The following is a 15,117-nucleotide window of genomic DNA, read 5'->3' as shown; positions in this document are numbered from 1 at the left end:
TTGACAGTTTTATTTATTTTGTGCATTTAAAAAAATATTTTGAAGGTGCTCTAAGCATCAAATGAAAACTGTTATTCACTGTATAAAAATCAAAATATAAAAAAATTAATTTTTATCTGATCTGCTTGACAGTGTCCCCTTAATAAGTTGTCAAAAACCSTGTATAAAGCGTGATCTTTTGTTTTTGATGTTCAGACAAACCTGAGACTATTATAAATATTGATACTCCTGGTATGACATTGTGTTGTATAAAACTAGGATACTGAAGACTGCCTTCCAGCTCCGAAATGTATAAAACTTGGATAAGTGGCAGATGTTAAAGGTGATGCTTGGTGTCTGGCACACTTGTTGATTGGGAGATTGGAACACATAGGTACTTCGCAGAATGAGGCCTAAACTTTTCAACAGAGCGTTATAAGGACTAAAATATTTATGTAATGGAACATCAGAAACATTATGTTTTTTGTGTTTAATTCTCTATGCCTGTATAGTCCTCAGGATTTGTGATTTAGCCTTTAGCATTTCAAAAAGAATAACTTTTTCACAATGTAAGTTAAAAGAGCAGGCTTTTTTTTATCCATGTTGTTCTTCACATATGCTAAAATCTGTTACTTTAGTGTGGTTAGTGCATTATAATATATTTCTATGAAATCTAAACGATACATCAACACATACCATATATACAGCTTCATGACAGCCAAGTGTTACTTAAACTTGTAATGATTTTCCATGTCATTTTACATCAGATTTTTGTAAGAAAAAAGGAAAGATGGCTAGTAAGTAAATTGATCTTGGGTCATTGCAGTGGTGAAAACAACTTATTTGCATGATGTTTATTTGCTGTGACTTGTCCATTCCTCCCTTTTCCAAAACCATCTTTATTTTCTCCTAGTTTTTTGTTTATTTGTATGCTTTTGCTTTACATATTACTTTGAACAATATTTGTCCATACTGATGGAAAAGGTTTCTTAAATAAATGTATGAAGTATTTTAACAGTATTGAATCAAAATGTGAATATGTTATTTAAGTGCCTTACATTGTAGTATGTCTGGTAAAGATATTTTTTCTGTAGATGAAATTAGCTTTTCTTTGGAGGAACTTGCTTTGGTTCCCGTTGTTGTAGGGGAAGATGGATAGCACATCTCAGGATTTTGCTGATTATCTGTTTACTGTTTGCTAGTAGTCTCTTGTTTTTTATATATAGTTAACATTATTTAAAAAACAAGAAATATATTTCTTTGAAGCAAGAGAAACTAGGGAATATGAATGGTCAGGAAGAATACTGTGAGAGTAGCTTCCTTTGTTTAGTTGTCAAGTACTAGTGTTTTTAGAGTTATACGTGTCAGTATTGTTGAGGTGGTCCGTCATGAGGTTTAGCAGAAACTTCAGGAATGGCTTGGTCTGATGAAGTGGGAGAGGAAAAAAGGAGGAGTGGTAGGGAATTGTGCAAGAGCTCTTAGAAGTGGGTATTTTTGTTCAGGAGGACAAATCCGTGAACATTGCCTTTTACCCCAAAACTGGAACGGATGACTAATCCCAGAGAACCAAAGCGTGCAGCAMAAAGAGCTGTAGCGATAATCACTCAGACCTATTTTCCTCCTCCAGCCCCTTGCTTAAGTTAAGGAATGGTTATAGGAATTCTCCTTTTAAAGGAGATGAAACTTAAAATAGGATAGTATTAGTAAGTTCAGCATTTCTGGGAAGCAGAAAGTAGCATTAGAAACATGATGAGACTTTCCTGACACACTGCTCGGTTCTTACTCTTCTAGAATACTGTGTAGAGCTGTCGTCTTCTACAGCCGTGCTTTCATAGTTTCCAAGAGCAAATTTTCATATGAAATCAGCATTTTTTGAAATCACCATTCACTTGAGTATAGCTTTTAAACTGTAAAGTTACTAGAAATTCTAACAGTTTAAAATCTTGAGAAAAGTATTGTCCACTTTTTTTTTAAAAAAAAATATAGCTGATTTTGCTTTTCTGTACTAAAAATATCTCTAGCAACTTAACCCGCTAAGCGAAAACATTATCTTAAAGTTGCATACTGCCATTTAAACCCTTTGTAAATTTATTCTTTAAAATTGCGATAGTAACTGGCAAGTTAATATTTTAAAGTGAACATCCAGGAAGGCAAAATGCATGTGCAAAATGTACATTATGGCCATTGTTACATAATGTACATCCCTTAGTCACTGTTGACTGGTAAATCGATTTACCTGAATAAGAAGAAAGACAAGGCCAATAATAYTGCAATTCTGAAATTCTGTAACAACTAGGCAAAATCCACATATCGAATAAAACCTACATACCTTGTCTCCATAGAGTCACCTTCAACAGATGAATACATCTGGATATGTTTCCAGTGTTTGTAATTAATGACAGTTTGCTCCTGGAACCGCCCTCTTTCTTTTCAAATATCTTACTGCAGAAACATGCACAATTTTGATGCCAATAGAAAGTGCTGAATGGGGTTTGTTGTTGATGGTAGTACTTTATGACTCTCTGCAGTAGTGTGTCCATAACATATCTGTATGGAGTATAGTTAAAGCCAGAAGGTGTCCAAAGCGGGAGCAGGTTATTTACGAAGATGACTTTTCAGACACTGGAGTAACTGCATTTATGTCACTAAGAACTTGTTCAAGTTCCTTAGGCTTAGTGTTGTCTTCACTGGCTACAGAATCAGGCCCTAACTGCAAATGTAGTGCAAGTTCCTAAATTTTAAGCCTAGTTTATGAATTAAAGATTGTTAGTCCTCTAATATTTATACACAGTTCCATTTGCTTGAATAATAATTGTGCATGATTAACCAATGATGAGCTTTGACTGTTAAGACTATTTTTACTAGCACTTAGGTAGGACTGTTGCAAAGTCACTAATGTTAAGTAGGTTTCCATTGGCTTGGTCTTTTAGAAATATCAAAGGGATTTTGTTGTGCTCGTTAGGGTACATGTGTGAGGTTTTTCAGTGCTGCTGGKATTCCAAAACAAAGTTTTGGATGATGGCTTGCTTGCCAACTTTTTGCTTATATGATGGTGTATTATGCATGTGTACTGTGTGTACGTGTGTGTGTGTATGTGTGTGTCTGTCTCTGTGCGTGTATATATATAAAACATACATATACACACACACACATGCACACATGTACATATATGTTGCTTTTCCTTCAGTAGGCAATATTGTTTGTTTTTTGTTTTGTTTTCTCATTAGACCATAGGTTTTGTTTAACTAATTTCTGTTTATGCAAAACTAAACAGAAGTATGCAAATATTTGACATTTCATGTGTAATCACAAACGTTTGCACCCTGCCTGCTCTGTTCAGGGCTATTTTAGTGATGCCTGGAATACGTTTGACTCCCTCATCGTTATTGGCAGCATAGTAGACGTCGTTCTCAGTGAAGCTGATGTGAGTATACCCCAGCTTACTTTCCCCAGTCCCTACTTCTCTTTCTCTGTCTCCCCACTATTTCCATCATTTGGACAAGTCACAGATTTTGATCTGATGTTTCTAAACTTTGAGTACAGACCAGTCATAGGTCAATTATGTTGATATGGGAAATAGCCTTTTTCTTGACCAGTTTCTTTAGCTATGAAAGGGAAAGATTGTATAGTGGTACATCAGCGAAGCCTAGAGTGTTTCTGTGTTATAACACTGTCCTTTTCTTCTCTTTTTCTGTTTGTGTTTTTCTCTTGCTCTCTTTCTGCTGAATGCTTGTCCTAACAGCACTATTTCACTGATGCATGGAACACTTTTGATGCCTTAATTGTTGTTGGTAGCGTCGTTGATATTGCTATAACAGAAGTTAATGTAAGTAGCAACTGTTCATGCACTAAAAAGTAATTGCTGTCATCAAGAAATACAGAAAATGTAAATTTTATCTCCCAAACTCCCYYTTTTTTTTTTAATATATTCTGGAATCAAAGGCCAACTTATATAGATATTTGTACAAGCTGCATGTAGATCTATATACACATACAGATTGCATAGTGAATCAATGAGAAAGACATTTTTCTATAGACGTACAGAAAATATGTTAAACTCATTTATGTGTAAAAAAAGAAAATACTAGGCCTCTGTTACTACTTTATTTGAAACACAGTGATTTTTGTAGGTAGTTTGACCCTGATAATTCAAACATAAAATTATTTTAAAGGCTCAGTTGTTTAACAAATTATGATTTTTTTTTCCTGTGGGAAGACTGAATTTTAGCATGATCTTGGCATTCATATCTCATGAGGTAGCAGGAGAAAGGGTACACAGAAAATTAGGCTTTCCATACTGTGAAAAAGAAATGATATTTTGTATATCTCTTTTGATTTTTCCCATCCTGCAGTGAGTGTCTGACAGTTGAATTGCTGTTAAAGTACTTTGAAAATTCCATCTTTTCACCAAAATTTTCAGTGATAAGCATTACGTGTATAGGCTGGAAAACAGAAAGATCCCTTTCCAAGGAACAAAGAGGGAGACACTGATTTTTTGCCTATTTTCTGTCTCACTAGCCTTAGCCAGGAAAGCTGTATGATGAAAAAGATAAATGAAAGTTAACAAAATAGGGAGTTCTGGAGCAAATATGCCAGTGCTTCCTATACTTAGATGCTTCTTTGTTTAACTGGTCAAAATAAAATTTTAGAGGAAAGTTCCTCTTCCCTCTAATGCCTCTTAAGACCTCAGGCAGGAAGAGTGAAGGTGAATCTTTGGATCTACATCAGCAACTCAAAATATTCAGTGAGTGTGCAGACTCATTGGGGTAGTTAGCCTATTCCATCTGTTCAGGATCTTCCTTATTTATCAGTCTGAGATAACTGAGTTATCCAGAAATACCTGTGAAGATGCAAGGCCCTAAAACTCACATATTTCCGCTGTATCAAAGAACAGATTAATTGGAGAAAGCTATATACGTAAATAACTGCATGCTGTTATTTTATTTGAAGAGATTTGGGTTAGATATTTTTCTGTATCCATCCCAGTTTATGAGCTAGCTAATATCATTCCTTTTCTCTTAAGTTTGATTTAGTAGCTACTTTCTAGATATCTTCCCCCCCCCCCCCAGTGCATTTCATTACTTACCCAAACTATTTCTTTTCAGTAGGGATATTTAGTATTTATCATCTTTCAAAAAAAAAAATTTTAATAAATAATATTCTCAGATGATGGATATTTTTTATACATGAGGGAGATGAGGCAGAAAAGTTATGATACAGGTCTTAGTATTGGGAGTCATTTATTAAGTCCAGTCACTATTAAGCCCTATGCATTACAAACTCCTAACAACACAAGGAATCTGCAAAGAGTATTAAGATTTTGATTCTAAAGACATTTTTATCAAAAAAAGGTAGTGAGAAAGCCTCAACATTATGCTTCCATTTCTGTAAAGCCTGAATGTTAACATAACTAAAAACTATTCAAAGGCTGAACATAAGCTTTGTAATTTTTTTTAAATGTTAAAGTTCATGATCCATCTTGTAGTTTTCATTGCCAATTTACTGGAACAGTTTTTCAAAGAAAACACATTCTAAAATTTATTTTCCACAGTGGTTTGGATCAGAAACCCAGTTCTTAGGATCACATCCCTCCAGTTGATAGCAGAAACAATACCTTGTTACTAGACAGTAACTTGGTTTTAGAACTGTGAATACTAGGATAATAAAGTTGCTCAGGAATGTGGAATAGGAGTTGTAGTTGAAAAACTTGTGATCTGTTCCAAGCACTCGACAATCAGTAAAGAAGAAAAAGGCAAAGCTCTCAAGGTTTATCTAGAAGACAGCTCAGGGCTTTCAGTGCTGTTCAGATCAGCTACTAGGAGCTTGGATTTGTCAGGCTGATCTAGATCAAGGCTATGGTTTGATTAGGATTTCTTTTGGCATCTCTGAGTTTAAGCAGCCTTTATGCACAGCCCTTCTTCCTACTCCCAGAGCTCTGTGAGCTGTGCTCCCACAAGCGTTTGCGGGGCTTTGGAGCTGGCTCAATCATGGTACTGACCGCAAGGTATTGGCACAAGTATGGGGCACGATGGGGCAAGAATGAGTGGACAAGGGCAAGGAGACTGGGGCTGCTGCCAAAAGAAATACTTCTCATACTGTTGCCCATACAGGTCTCCCTTCAGAGCCTATTAACATTGGCCTGGACAACATCAATTACTTGCAGTAGCTGCTGTTGAGAAACAGTGATGTGAAGAGTTTTTAACCTTCTTTGGTTCTAGTCTATTTGGTAAGCACAGTAATACATATTATTAATATATTTAAACTCAATATAACAACATATGTATTCTTTTATCAGGTTACGACTTTTTTTTGAACATGGCAAAATGCCTTAAAGTATACATTATTATGTCTACAAGTATACAGTATTAACTCTAAGGACTTCCGATTTCTTTATTCCGCTGCAAATTTTGCAACCTGCCAGCTCAGAGAACAGACTTGATCAAAATAATTCTAAGGCTGATTCACCTTGAAGTTTTCTTCATATTTTGTGTTAAACTGTATGAGAACATCATGACTGACTGCCTTACTGAAAAGAATATTTAAGGAGCATATCGCTTTCCCTAATAGCTGCACAGTACACTTGATTGTGAAGAGATATTGAAAAATATCTCAACCGTATTCCAGTTACGGTACAACATGGCCCTGTCCTTGGCCCTGTACTTAACTCTGTATTTAACACTGCATGACAGTGCTGATTGGACAACATTACTAGTAACCAATTGCTGCTGAGCGCGCAGCTCTGATGAACACGCTTTAGTAATTCACACAGTGGTCTTGAAAATATTCTGGAGATCAAAGTAGTGATTTTCAGCTAAAATATACACCAATCTGGATTTTATGTATCAAGAACTAGCACTGTCATTTATGAGTTTTTCATGCTACATGCACTAGGGAAAAGACTCATATTTGATGTCTTCTAGTACTGCACAGTAGATTCCTTTATTTGTGTACTAAATATTGTCTGTTTCCAGTCTTCTCCACTTTATTGTGCTTTGTTTGTGCAAGTCCTGAACGTACTGTAGTTTCATTGTATTTCTGGGCTTGATTTCCCATTTTCAACGTGAAACAAGGAATTCTATGTACTATCCAGAGAAATCTATAGGTTTGTACATGACTTCTATGATTTTGATTCCACTGAATTATTTCTACATCATTAATTATGTGTAAATTTACATCATCCAAATATAATATTTTAGAATATTTTCTTTGACCCTCTAAATTGTGCCATTATCTATTCTTTTTATTTAACAGTAACAGTGGTCCTGGAAAATCTACAGCCCTGCTAACAAGGCTTTGTTCTCAACAGGATTTCAGGCACCATTGAAATGGCACCTTTGTAAATATCTTCTATGGAAACTTATTAAACTGAAGATGCTCAGGGTTGTTTGAAAGTGGGGTGATCTGAAACAGTGTAAATTGCTAGCAGTAATATAAAATCATATGTTGTTGCAGCTGTAATTGCACTAGTTCAGCCATCTCGGTCAATGTAAATGAAAATTTAAAAGAATGTAAATACTTAAAACAATCTGCACAGCTTCAAGATAAGCTGAATGTTCTTATAGGCTTGCATATTCATGTGGTGGAAACAGCTAGGCATCCTTCTGATATTGTAGCTGTATAACTATATAGACTAATTCCAACAGCCAGGAAGTTCCCTTAGTACATACCGTGTTTGTATCTGACCCAGTTTTTCTCAAGTGAATGGGCTGGACCTTCTAGTTACATATCAGCTTGATTTCAGTATTAAATCTGGGAAGTTAAATGTTATATCTTTATTTTCTTGTTCCTCTCCTTATTTTTATTTAATGTTTTATATTAACGTATATGGTGCCCTGAGGCTGATTCTACTGATCCAGTAACTTCCCATTCACATAGCATGCAGGAAATTATTGTGCTTTGAATATTCTCAGACCCCATGGAAGTCAATGTATTTWAAGTGTTCAGCAATTTAAGGGACTGCTCAGCATCCTGGAAGACTGGCTTATTGACCAATTCCCCAAAAAATCCCACCTCAGTGCAACATGTGTTTTGACAATACACCATTTGCTATGATTGTTTTTTTTTTATTATTTACTCGGTCATTTAATATCGCTTCCTTTAACCAGTTCTTCTTTTCTGAACCTAATTGGTTTTCATGTTGATTTTATTTTTAGAAAATTTTAGAGGCAAGTATATACAAGTAAATACATATATGGTGAAGCAATACAAAATTTAAAAGCACTACTAAAACCCATAAAGTTATTTTTGCTTCTTGGTAACCTTTTGTTTTCAGAGAATTTCACATGACACACAAGATCTTAWGTGGTCATAAAAATGGTTCTTTGTAAATTATTAAAAAAAGAAAAAAAAAAGCAGACTAGTGTTTGTGAGACAAGATGTGGTCAGTCTGTTCTGGAACATTAAAGTATGTAATTTACCTACATATAAAATAGTGAGAGATAAATTAATTAAATAAATTTAAAAGTTCTTAAATGGAAATAACAGATGTATTTCAATCTGGCCTGGCTGTAGAGAAGTTGCTGGCAGTTCGTGTTTGCTGAGAAACCATTTGGATGACCAACAATGGATGACTTAGAGGCATGATCACACTGTTACAGTAGTAGAGACAAAAGTTTTAATTCACATTTTTTTTTATTTTCCTTGGTTTTATCATTCATGTGCTGCCAAAATGTCAATAAATGGAGGATTTGCTTTCCTCTTCTTTCGTGTAAATATTCTGTGCAGACCCTGAAGGACTGCTTCTAAGCTTGAAGTTAAGTAAAATTGAACTGCCCCTGCTGAAACAGGGCTTAAAGGAACAGCATTGATACTATCATCCTGAGTCCCTCAGGAATATCTAATTGTCTTGAACTCACCATTGTAAACATACAAACTTATTAAAGGCACATACTGCCGTAACAACTAACAGTGGTTAGTAGCAGTGTGATAAATCTAAAAAGCCTCTCACAGAAATAGAATTAGATATTCTGTCATTTGGTATGAAGGAGCACCACTGTTACCGCYTCAGCACTGTGAACTGCACAGTGTTGGCTTGTGAACAGCAGGGCACACGTTTCTGTTGTTAGACAGCTAGCGGAGTGTGTACTGGGATTTCTGGTGCTCGTTTTTATATAACCTCCCACTCACATAGCAACTGGTGGAGCAGTTCATGCTACTACTTAGATGGAGTGGATTAAAACCCTCATTTCCACCCCCTGGGARAAATTTTAGGTTCAAGTTTTGAACAAAAGCACTGCAATTTGGCTTAGACCTCACTTCATGTATCGGTGTCACATGTTAGATCATGTGCTTTGTTGATACTAATTCATTTTTGTGAATAGTATGAATACATGTTATAGACTTTTGCAAATATATCTCTTAAAGCCTAAGGACAGCTCAGAAAAAAATATTCTTATAATTTTGCTTTAGTTGATGTCAAGCTTTATTACAATATGTAATTACTCTGTGTAGCAATATTGAATTTGGAAATAGAAGTAAATTTCTGAGCTGCCTCCATGAATATATGAAGTATTGACAATTTAGTTGTTTTATTGGACAACTAAGGCTATATTAGACAGTAACCAAAATAATACACTATGTCATCCCATGAACATAACGTATTAAATACATCTTTTACTATGGAAAAAGATAATTTTTAATCTACTTTGGGGTTCTCCATATTACTTCAAAATTTTTATTAAATGATGTATATAAGGTATATATTTGGTTCATATTTAGATGGGAATATAGAGAGCTCTCATAAGACTATGAAAATAATGCCTATTAGCATATTTGAATCCCAACACTTATTCTCTGAACAAATCATATAGATATGTGCGTGCACACACACACGTTTCTAAAGATATTTTGGCAACCTGAATAGTCTTCTATGTTATTGTCATATTTGTTATTCAGATATTTCCTAATATATTTACAATCCTGACTGCATCATTATTATGTATTAATTTGTTTTGGCATACAGTAGTACCCTTTCGCACAATTTATAATAAGAAGCTTTTGATCAACACTATATACTAATATCCACTGATTTGCACCATATTCATTAAACATAGAGCTACAGTTTGCTTCCAATGCATGATGCAATCAGTTTCACACTGTGAAGCCACAGTTTTGACATACAGTGGCTTTTTCCAAACCTAGGATGGTTTATTTGGAATTTTACTTTCATTGCAGAATGAGCAGAGTTAAAAGGATTTATTGTTTAGGGAATCCCAGAATCACAGAATGACTGAGGTTGGCAGGGAMGTTTACAGATCCTCTGGTCCAACCTACTGTTCAAGCAGGGTCATGGAGAGCAGGCTGCCCATAACCATGTCCAGACAGCTTTTGAGTATCTCCAAGGATGGAGACTCCACAACCCATCTGGGCAGCCTGCTCCCAGTACTCAGTCACCATCCCAGTAAAAAAATGTTTTCTTGTGCCCAAGCGGAACTTCCTGTGTTTCAGGCTGTGGCCATTGCCTCTTGTGCTGTTACTGGACACCACTAAAAAGAGCCTGTCCCCATCTTCTTTATACCCTCCCTTCAAATCTTTAAATACATTGATAAGATCCTGCTAAACTTTCTCTTTTCCAGACTAAACAGTCCCAGCTCTTGGCCTTTTTTTGCGAGAGATGCTCTGGTCCCTTAGTCGTCTTAGTATCCCTTTGCTGAACTCACTTCAGTAGTTCCACATGTCTCTTGTGTGAACTAAGTTTTTCGTAAGCACCAATAAATACCTGATGGAGATCATTTGCAAGTTGCAAAGGCTTGAATCAATGAGTCAGAAATTAAAGATTATTGCTGGTTAATCTTTTTTGAGGGTTAGGATTGCTTAGGAAAAAAAACTGCTGTGTTAAGTTTTGATTGAGGGGGGAAAAACATTTCGTATGTTACTGATTTACTGCCTCTTTGAAGTATATAAGAATGGGCTTAAAATTACATAATGATGACATTCTTGCTAAACTAGACTCTCAGTGTAGCTGGCACATGGCTAACAGAAAAGGTAGAATAATTAAACTAGTCTCAGTCCTCATCTGCCTCATTGCAGTGCGTTTGTCAGGCAAACTTTGAAAGCAGAAGCTGGTTCATTTATTCTAGCTGTAGTATGGTCTACTGCCCTTTACCAGACTACTTCTAGCAGTCATCCCAGAAGCATGCGTCTGTCTTGTTAGGAATCCTGTAGTACCTTTGGAGATTTCAGACACAGAAAAATCATGAGAATGACCAGCCAGTGCCCGATGTGTTTGGGACATCAGTTGTATTGGAATAATTAATAGCAGGTGGGGAGAGAAGGAGCTCTTAGATTGCTTGACCACAGCAAACTTTTTGAGTCGCGTTCTTGTCAACAGCTCTTTCCAACAAGGCACTGTCTGTTCAACCTGCCCCCAGCCTCAAGTCTATTCTAATATTTTTGCTACATATGTATAAGATGCCACCTACATATCCTATGTACGTGATGAGTGATATTACTGAAGTTCTAAATAAGATTTTGTCTTTTGGTAGTATATGTTTTTTCCTTATGTGTAGCAAGCAGATGGTCTCTGTTATTGTCTGTCTCTCTGTTGCTGTCAGTAAGAAAGATGTTACCTGAATCTTAGTTTCCCAGATCTTTCTGGTATTTTTGTACTGGCTGGACACACATAAATATTAACTTTAATCTCTCATAAACGAGCGTTTCCCATATAAATATGTTTGATTAATGTTTTTTTCTGTGGTATATCACCATATTAAATTTATTGTAGTTATTTTTCATAGTGTGGTCTAAGTTGCTGTAGTAGAAGAGGTGAATGCCACAGAAGGGAAACAATTGGATAGATTCACTTCAAAATGGCAGTACCCAAAACACCTGGCCAATGATAGACAGAACTTGAATATTTTGGTCTCTGGGGTGGGGGGGAAGTGCTCTGACACCAGAGCATTATTTTCAATCTTTGTTTCTAACATCTAGATTCACACTGACATTGTTGTACTGTTTAGTATTTGTGAAGAGAGTGTCTTCCTTTTTCATTCCTGTCCTGCTCTGACCGATATCCATAATTTACAATCTCTTGTGTATGACATCCCAATTCCCACCAGCAGCAGCAGATCAGCTCYCACAAATAAGGGGTTAGAACAGCTTTGTCCAAAGAAGCTGAGGAAGGGGTGACGTAGGAGAGGAAAGCACGTGCATGGAAAAATTGTCCTTCGGGCAGAAAAACACATTGAGGGATTTTTCACCCATCATCTCCTGAGAACCTACAGTAGAACTATTCATATACAAATTCGGTAATCTGATCTCTGCATTTTCAAAAGAGGAAATTAATTACTTATTAAAATGGTAATATGTAGGGGAAAAAAAATCTTGTTCACAATTGCCCTGGAGAGCATCTTTAGTAATACTGAGTTTTTCTTTTCTCTCTCTCTCTGTGTGTGTGTGTGTGTGTGTGTGGTTTTTTTAAAGGAAATCCAATTATTATAATGCATATTGTTTTTGCATAGCCCTCTTCATGAATTTTTTTTGAGAAAGAAATCAAATATAAATCTCTAGAACAAAAGTTCTTATATATCCCATTACGTACTGATATCCTTACCCTCTTGCTAGTTTATTTGGGGCCCAAACCTTCTCCTGTAAAAGCTAGTGGAAAAACTCCTAAATGCAAAATCTAGTGTTTTATTTCATCCTTATGATATTGGCATATAATGATACTGTAACTTAGTCTGGTTTATATCTGTCAAATACTTCATTTTTTTTATAACAAAAAATAGTCAAAGCTTGTTAAGTCCTTTTGTCACTGTTTAAGACAGTATCTATCTCAAGAGAGTCAGTTGTCAGAGATTAATTTGAAACTTCAGGCCTGATCTGCAGAAGGTATAAATGAAACCCCTTTTCCTTAAAATTTTCAGATAAAAAGCAATTATTTAAGCAGGGGAAAAAAATAGTAGTATGGGTCTGTGTGTTATAGAACATGTTTGTGACTGATGTAAGTTTACAGCTTTGTAAAATTTTTACATTATGTGATACTTTGACAGTTATAATGTTTATGATTATGAATTTCTCAATCTATATATTGATTTTTTCTAAATTGTTTCTAGTGCAACAACTGTCCTCAATAACACTTTTTAATTTTTTAATATATTTTATGAAATTGCTTACAAAGTTCAGATATTATAACTGATTTTGCAAATAATCTACTTACTATACTTTTGAGAAGATCTAGGTTTTGGTTAACATTAATGCAGCCATTCAGTAATAAGCCCTTAAACAGTTTTAAACTCTTTGTTTCAGAAATCACTGGAATCCTGGTATGGCACTAACATATATGTAAAAATTGCATGTAGTTGAACAAAGAGTTATTCTGGTCTAATTCTCCCCTTGTGGTACTTTTTGTGTTTTGTATGTTTTCCAGAAAAGTAATACACAAACAATCTTTAAAGAACAGCTCTTCTCCTCCCCACCTCCCCCCCCAGATTCTGTCTGGCAACAGTGCTCAAGATTTTACTCAGTAAAGCAGTGAAACCTGTGTGGAGAAAATTATCTCATATAGTCAGTGTGTTGGAAGCAACACTGGGGAGGCATTAGAGTTATTGCAGCTATCTGTGACAAAGGTGCCACTTTCAAAGGATGATAAGAACATTTTAAGCAACAGAGTTAAGGCCCATCACTTGGCTCCCTCCAGAATTCCACTGTTCTAGTGCTGTAAAGTTTTTAAGGACTTTCCCATTCAGTTTGGAGGAAGCTGCTGTGAATGTCTCAGCGCACAAAGAAGTGCATACATTTGATCCTTTAACCCTACTGGCTGCTTTGCCTAGTTGTCCAACTATTTTGGATGCTGAGGCATTTTCTTCAAAGAGAGGAGGCAGACTTTGAAAAAAGAGAAGCGAGGTTCTCCTTCACAGGATCTAGAGTTCCTCTCTGTGAACAGGAAGTTAGTGTCTCTCTTGCTTCTTATGGTGGCTCATCAGGGTCGATAGGACTCTGTTTTAGTAGGGCCAAAGGAAATCTCTTTGTGTCTGATTCTTCCTGTAGGACCAAAGCCCCTAAAGCTCTTTCACCATGCCTGATTCTGTTATATCAGCTTAGGTTTATGGATATTTAGTAGATGGTGAGAGGATACAAGGAGTACTGCATCCTCATTTGCACCCCTGTGGGAGGGCTGGCTTTCAGGACATTGTGCTAAAAGTGTTTGCTTAGCACTTCAGCAGAGTGAAATATGCCCTTGCACTGCAGAACCAAATGCTCCGCAGTGAATAAGAGCATTAACTCAAGTGAATCACTTTGAAGGAGCTCCTGATGTGGTATAAAATACACTTAAGTGAATATGGTTGGATTCTAGTGATGGAGTAATCAACCTTCAAAAGGAACGTAGCAGGAAAGAGATCTTGAAAAGCTAGTTTTATCCCAAAGCTTTGTTCTTGAATTTTACTTAAGGCTTACTGCTACAGTTTCCAACATCCAGTGGAAGTTAATGGCTAATTTTGATTGTCTTGCATGGGAGCAGGTATTTTATTTTGTATTTAGCTTACAGTGACTATTTTATAGATGTTTTATATTTGTAGATTTTAGAATGAGTCAGGCAACGTTTTAGTATGAATCAACCAATATAAAATGCTAAAGAGAAAGTTTTAATAAGGATATTAATATTTTATTCAGAAAGTATATTGAGTTAAAAAATGTTCATTTACAATTAGAAATGAAAAATGTCCTTCCTTCTGTTTATGGTGAAGCTGATTTTTTGATCTTTTATTTGATTTTAATATTTAATGTTCTTAATTTCTTAAAGCCAAAGCCAACTGAAACAGTCACAACTGATGAGTCTGGGGTAAGATTAGTAAACAGACCCCAGTGGTTTTACCTCTACTTGAGTTTATTCTTTTTACCATGTCTCTATTTTCCACCAATTTTTCTGTATTTTTCATAATTGTCTTACTAGAAAGGTGTATGCAGTGGTTTGCATTTGTTGTCAATGTACTATTGAAGTCTACTACAAATGAACCCAACGTGATCCTTATTAACAAACCAGAGAACTTGGAAATGCATGTGATGTGTGAAGCATTTCTGCAGGTCCTGTGTTTTTAGCATGTAATTTTTCCTTTCATATCATGCTTATCAAGGTGAAAAGGCTCTCAAGATACATTTTCAAATCTTACCTCTTCCACCTTTGCATTTGATGTTGTTTTT

General features: G+C 35.7%; 1 protein-coding gene across 4 annotated transcripts in view; it reads left to right on the top strand.

The window, feature by feature from the left end:
• The window catches only part of CACNA1D (calcium voltage-gated channel subunit alpha1 D), a 194,182-nt gene that overhangs the window by 138,849 nt on the left and 40,216 nt on the right, over positions 1-15,117 (top strand). For 2 of the 4 annotated variants that reach the window (XM_085302370.1, XM_085302369.1), the window contains 3 exons: positions 3,320-3,403; positions 3,722-3,805; positions 14,720-14,758. In XM_085302370.1, coding sequence (XP_085158496.1) covers positions 3,320-3,403; positions 3,722-3,805; positions 14,720-14,758 — 207 coding nt within the window. Of the gene's footprint in view, positions 1-746; positions 777-3,319; positions 3,404-3,721; positions 3,806-14,719; positions 14,759-15,117 lie in introns of all 4 variants that reach the window. The other 2 variants (XM_085302371.1, XM_085302373.1) reach the window with 2 other exon arrangements.

Source organism: Rhea americana, unplaced genomic scaffold (genome assembly GCF_003343005.1).
Source record: "Rhea americana isolate MKP2758 unplaced genomic scaffold, rheAme1 scaffold_19, whole genome shotgun sequence".
Classification (NCBI taxonomy): domain Eukaryota; kingdom Metazoa; phylum Chordata; class Aves; order Rheiformes; family Rheidae; genus Rhea; species Rhea americana.
Note: the sequence above shows the minus strand (reverse complement) of the source record. Positions and strands in the feature narration are given on the sequence as shown.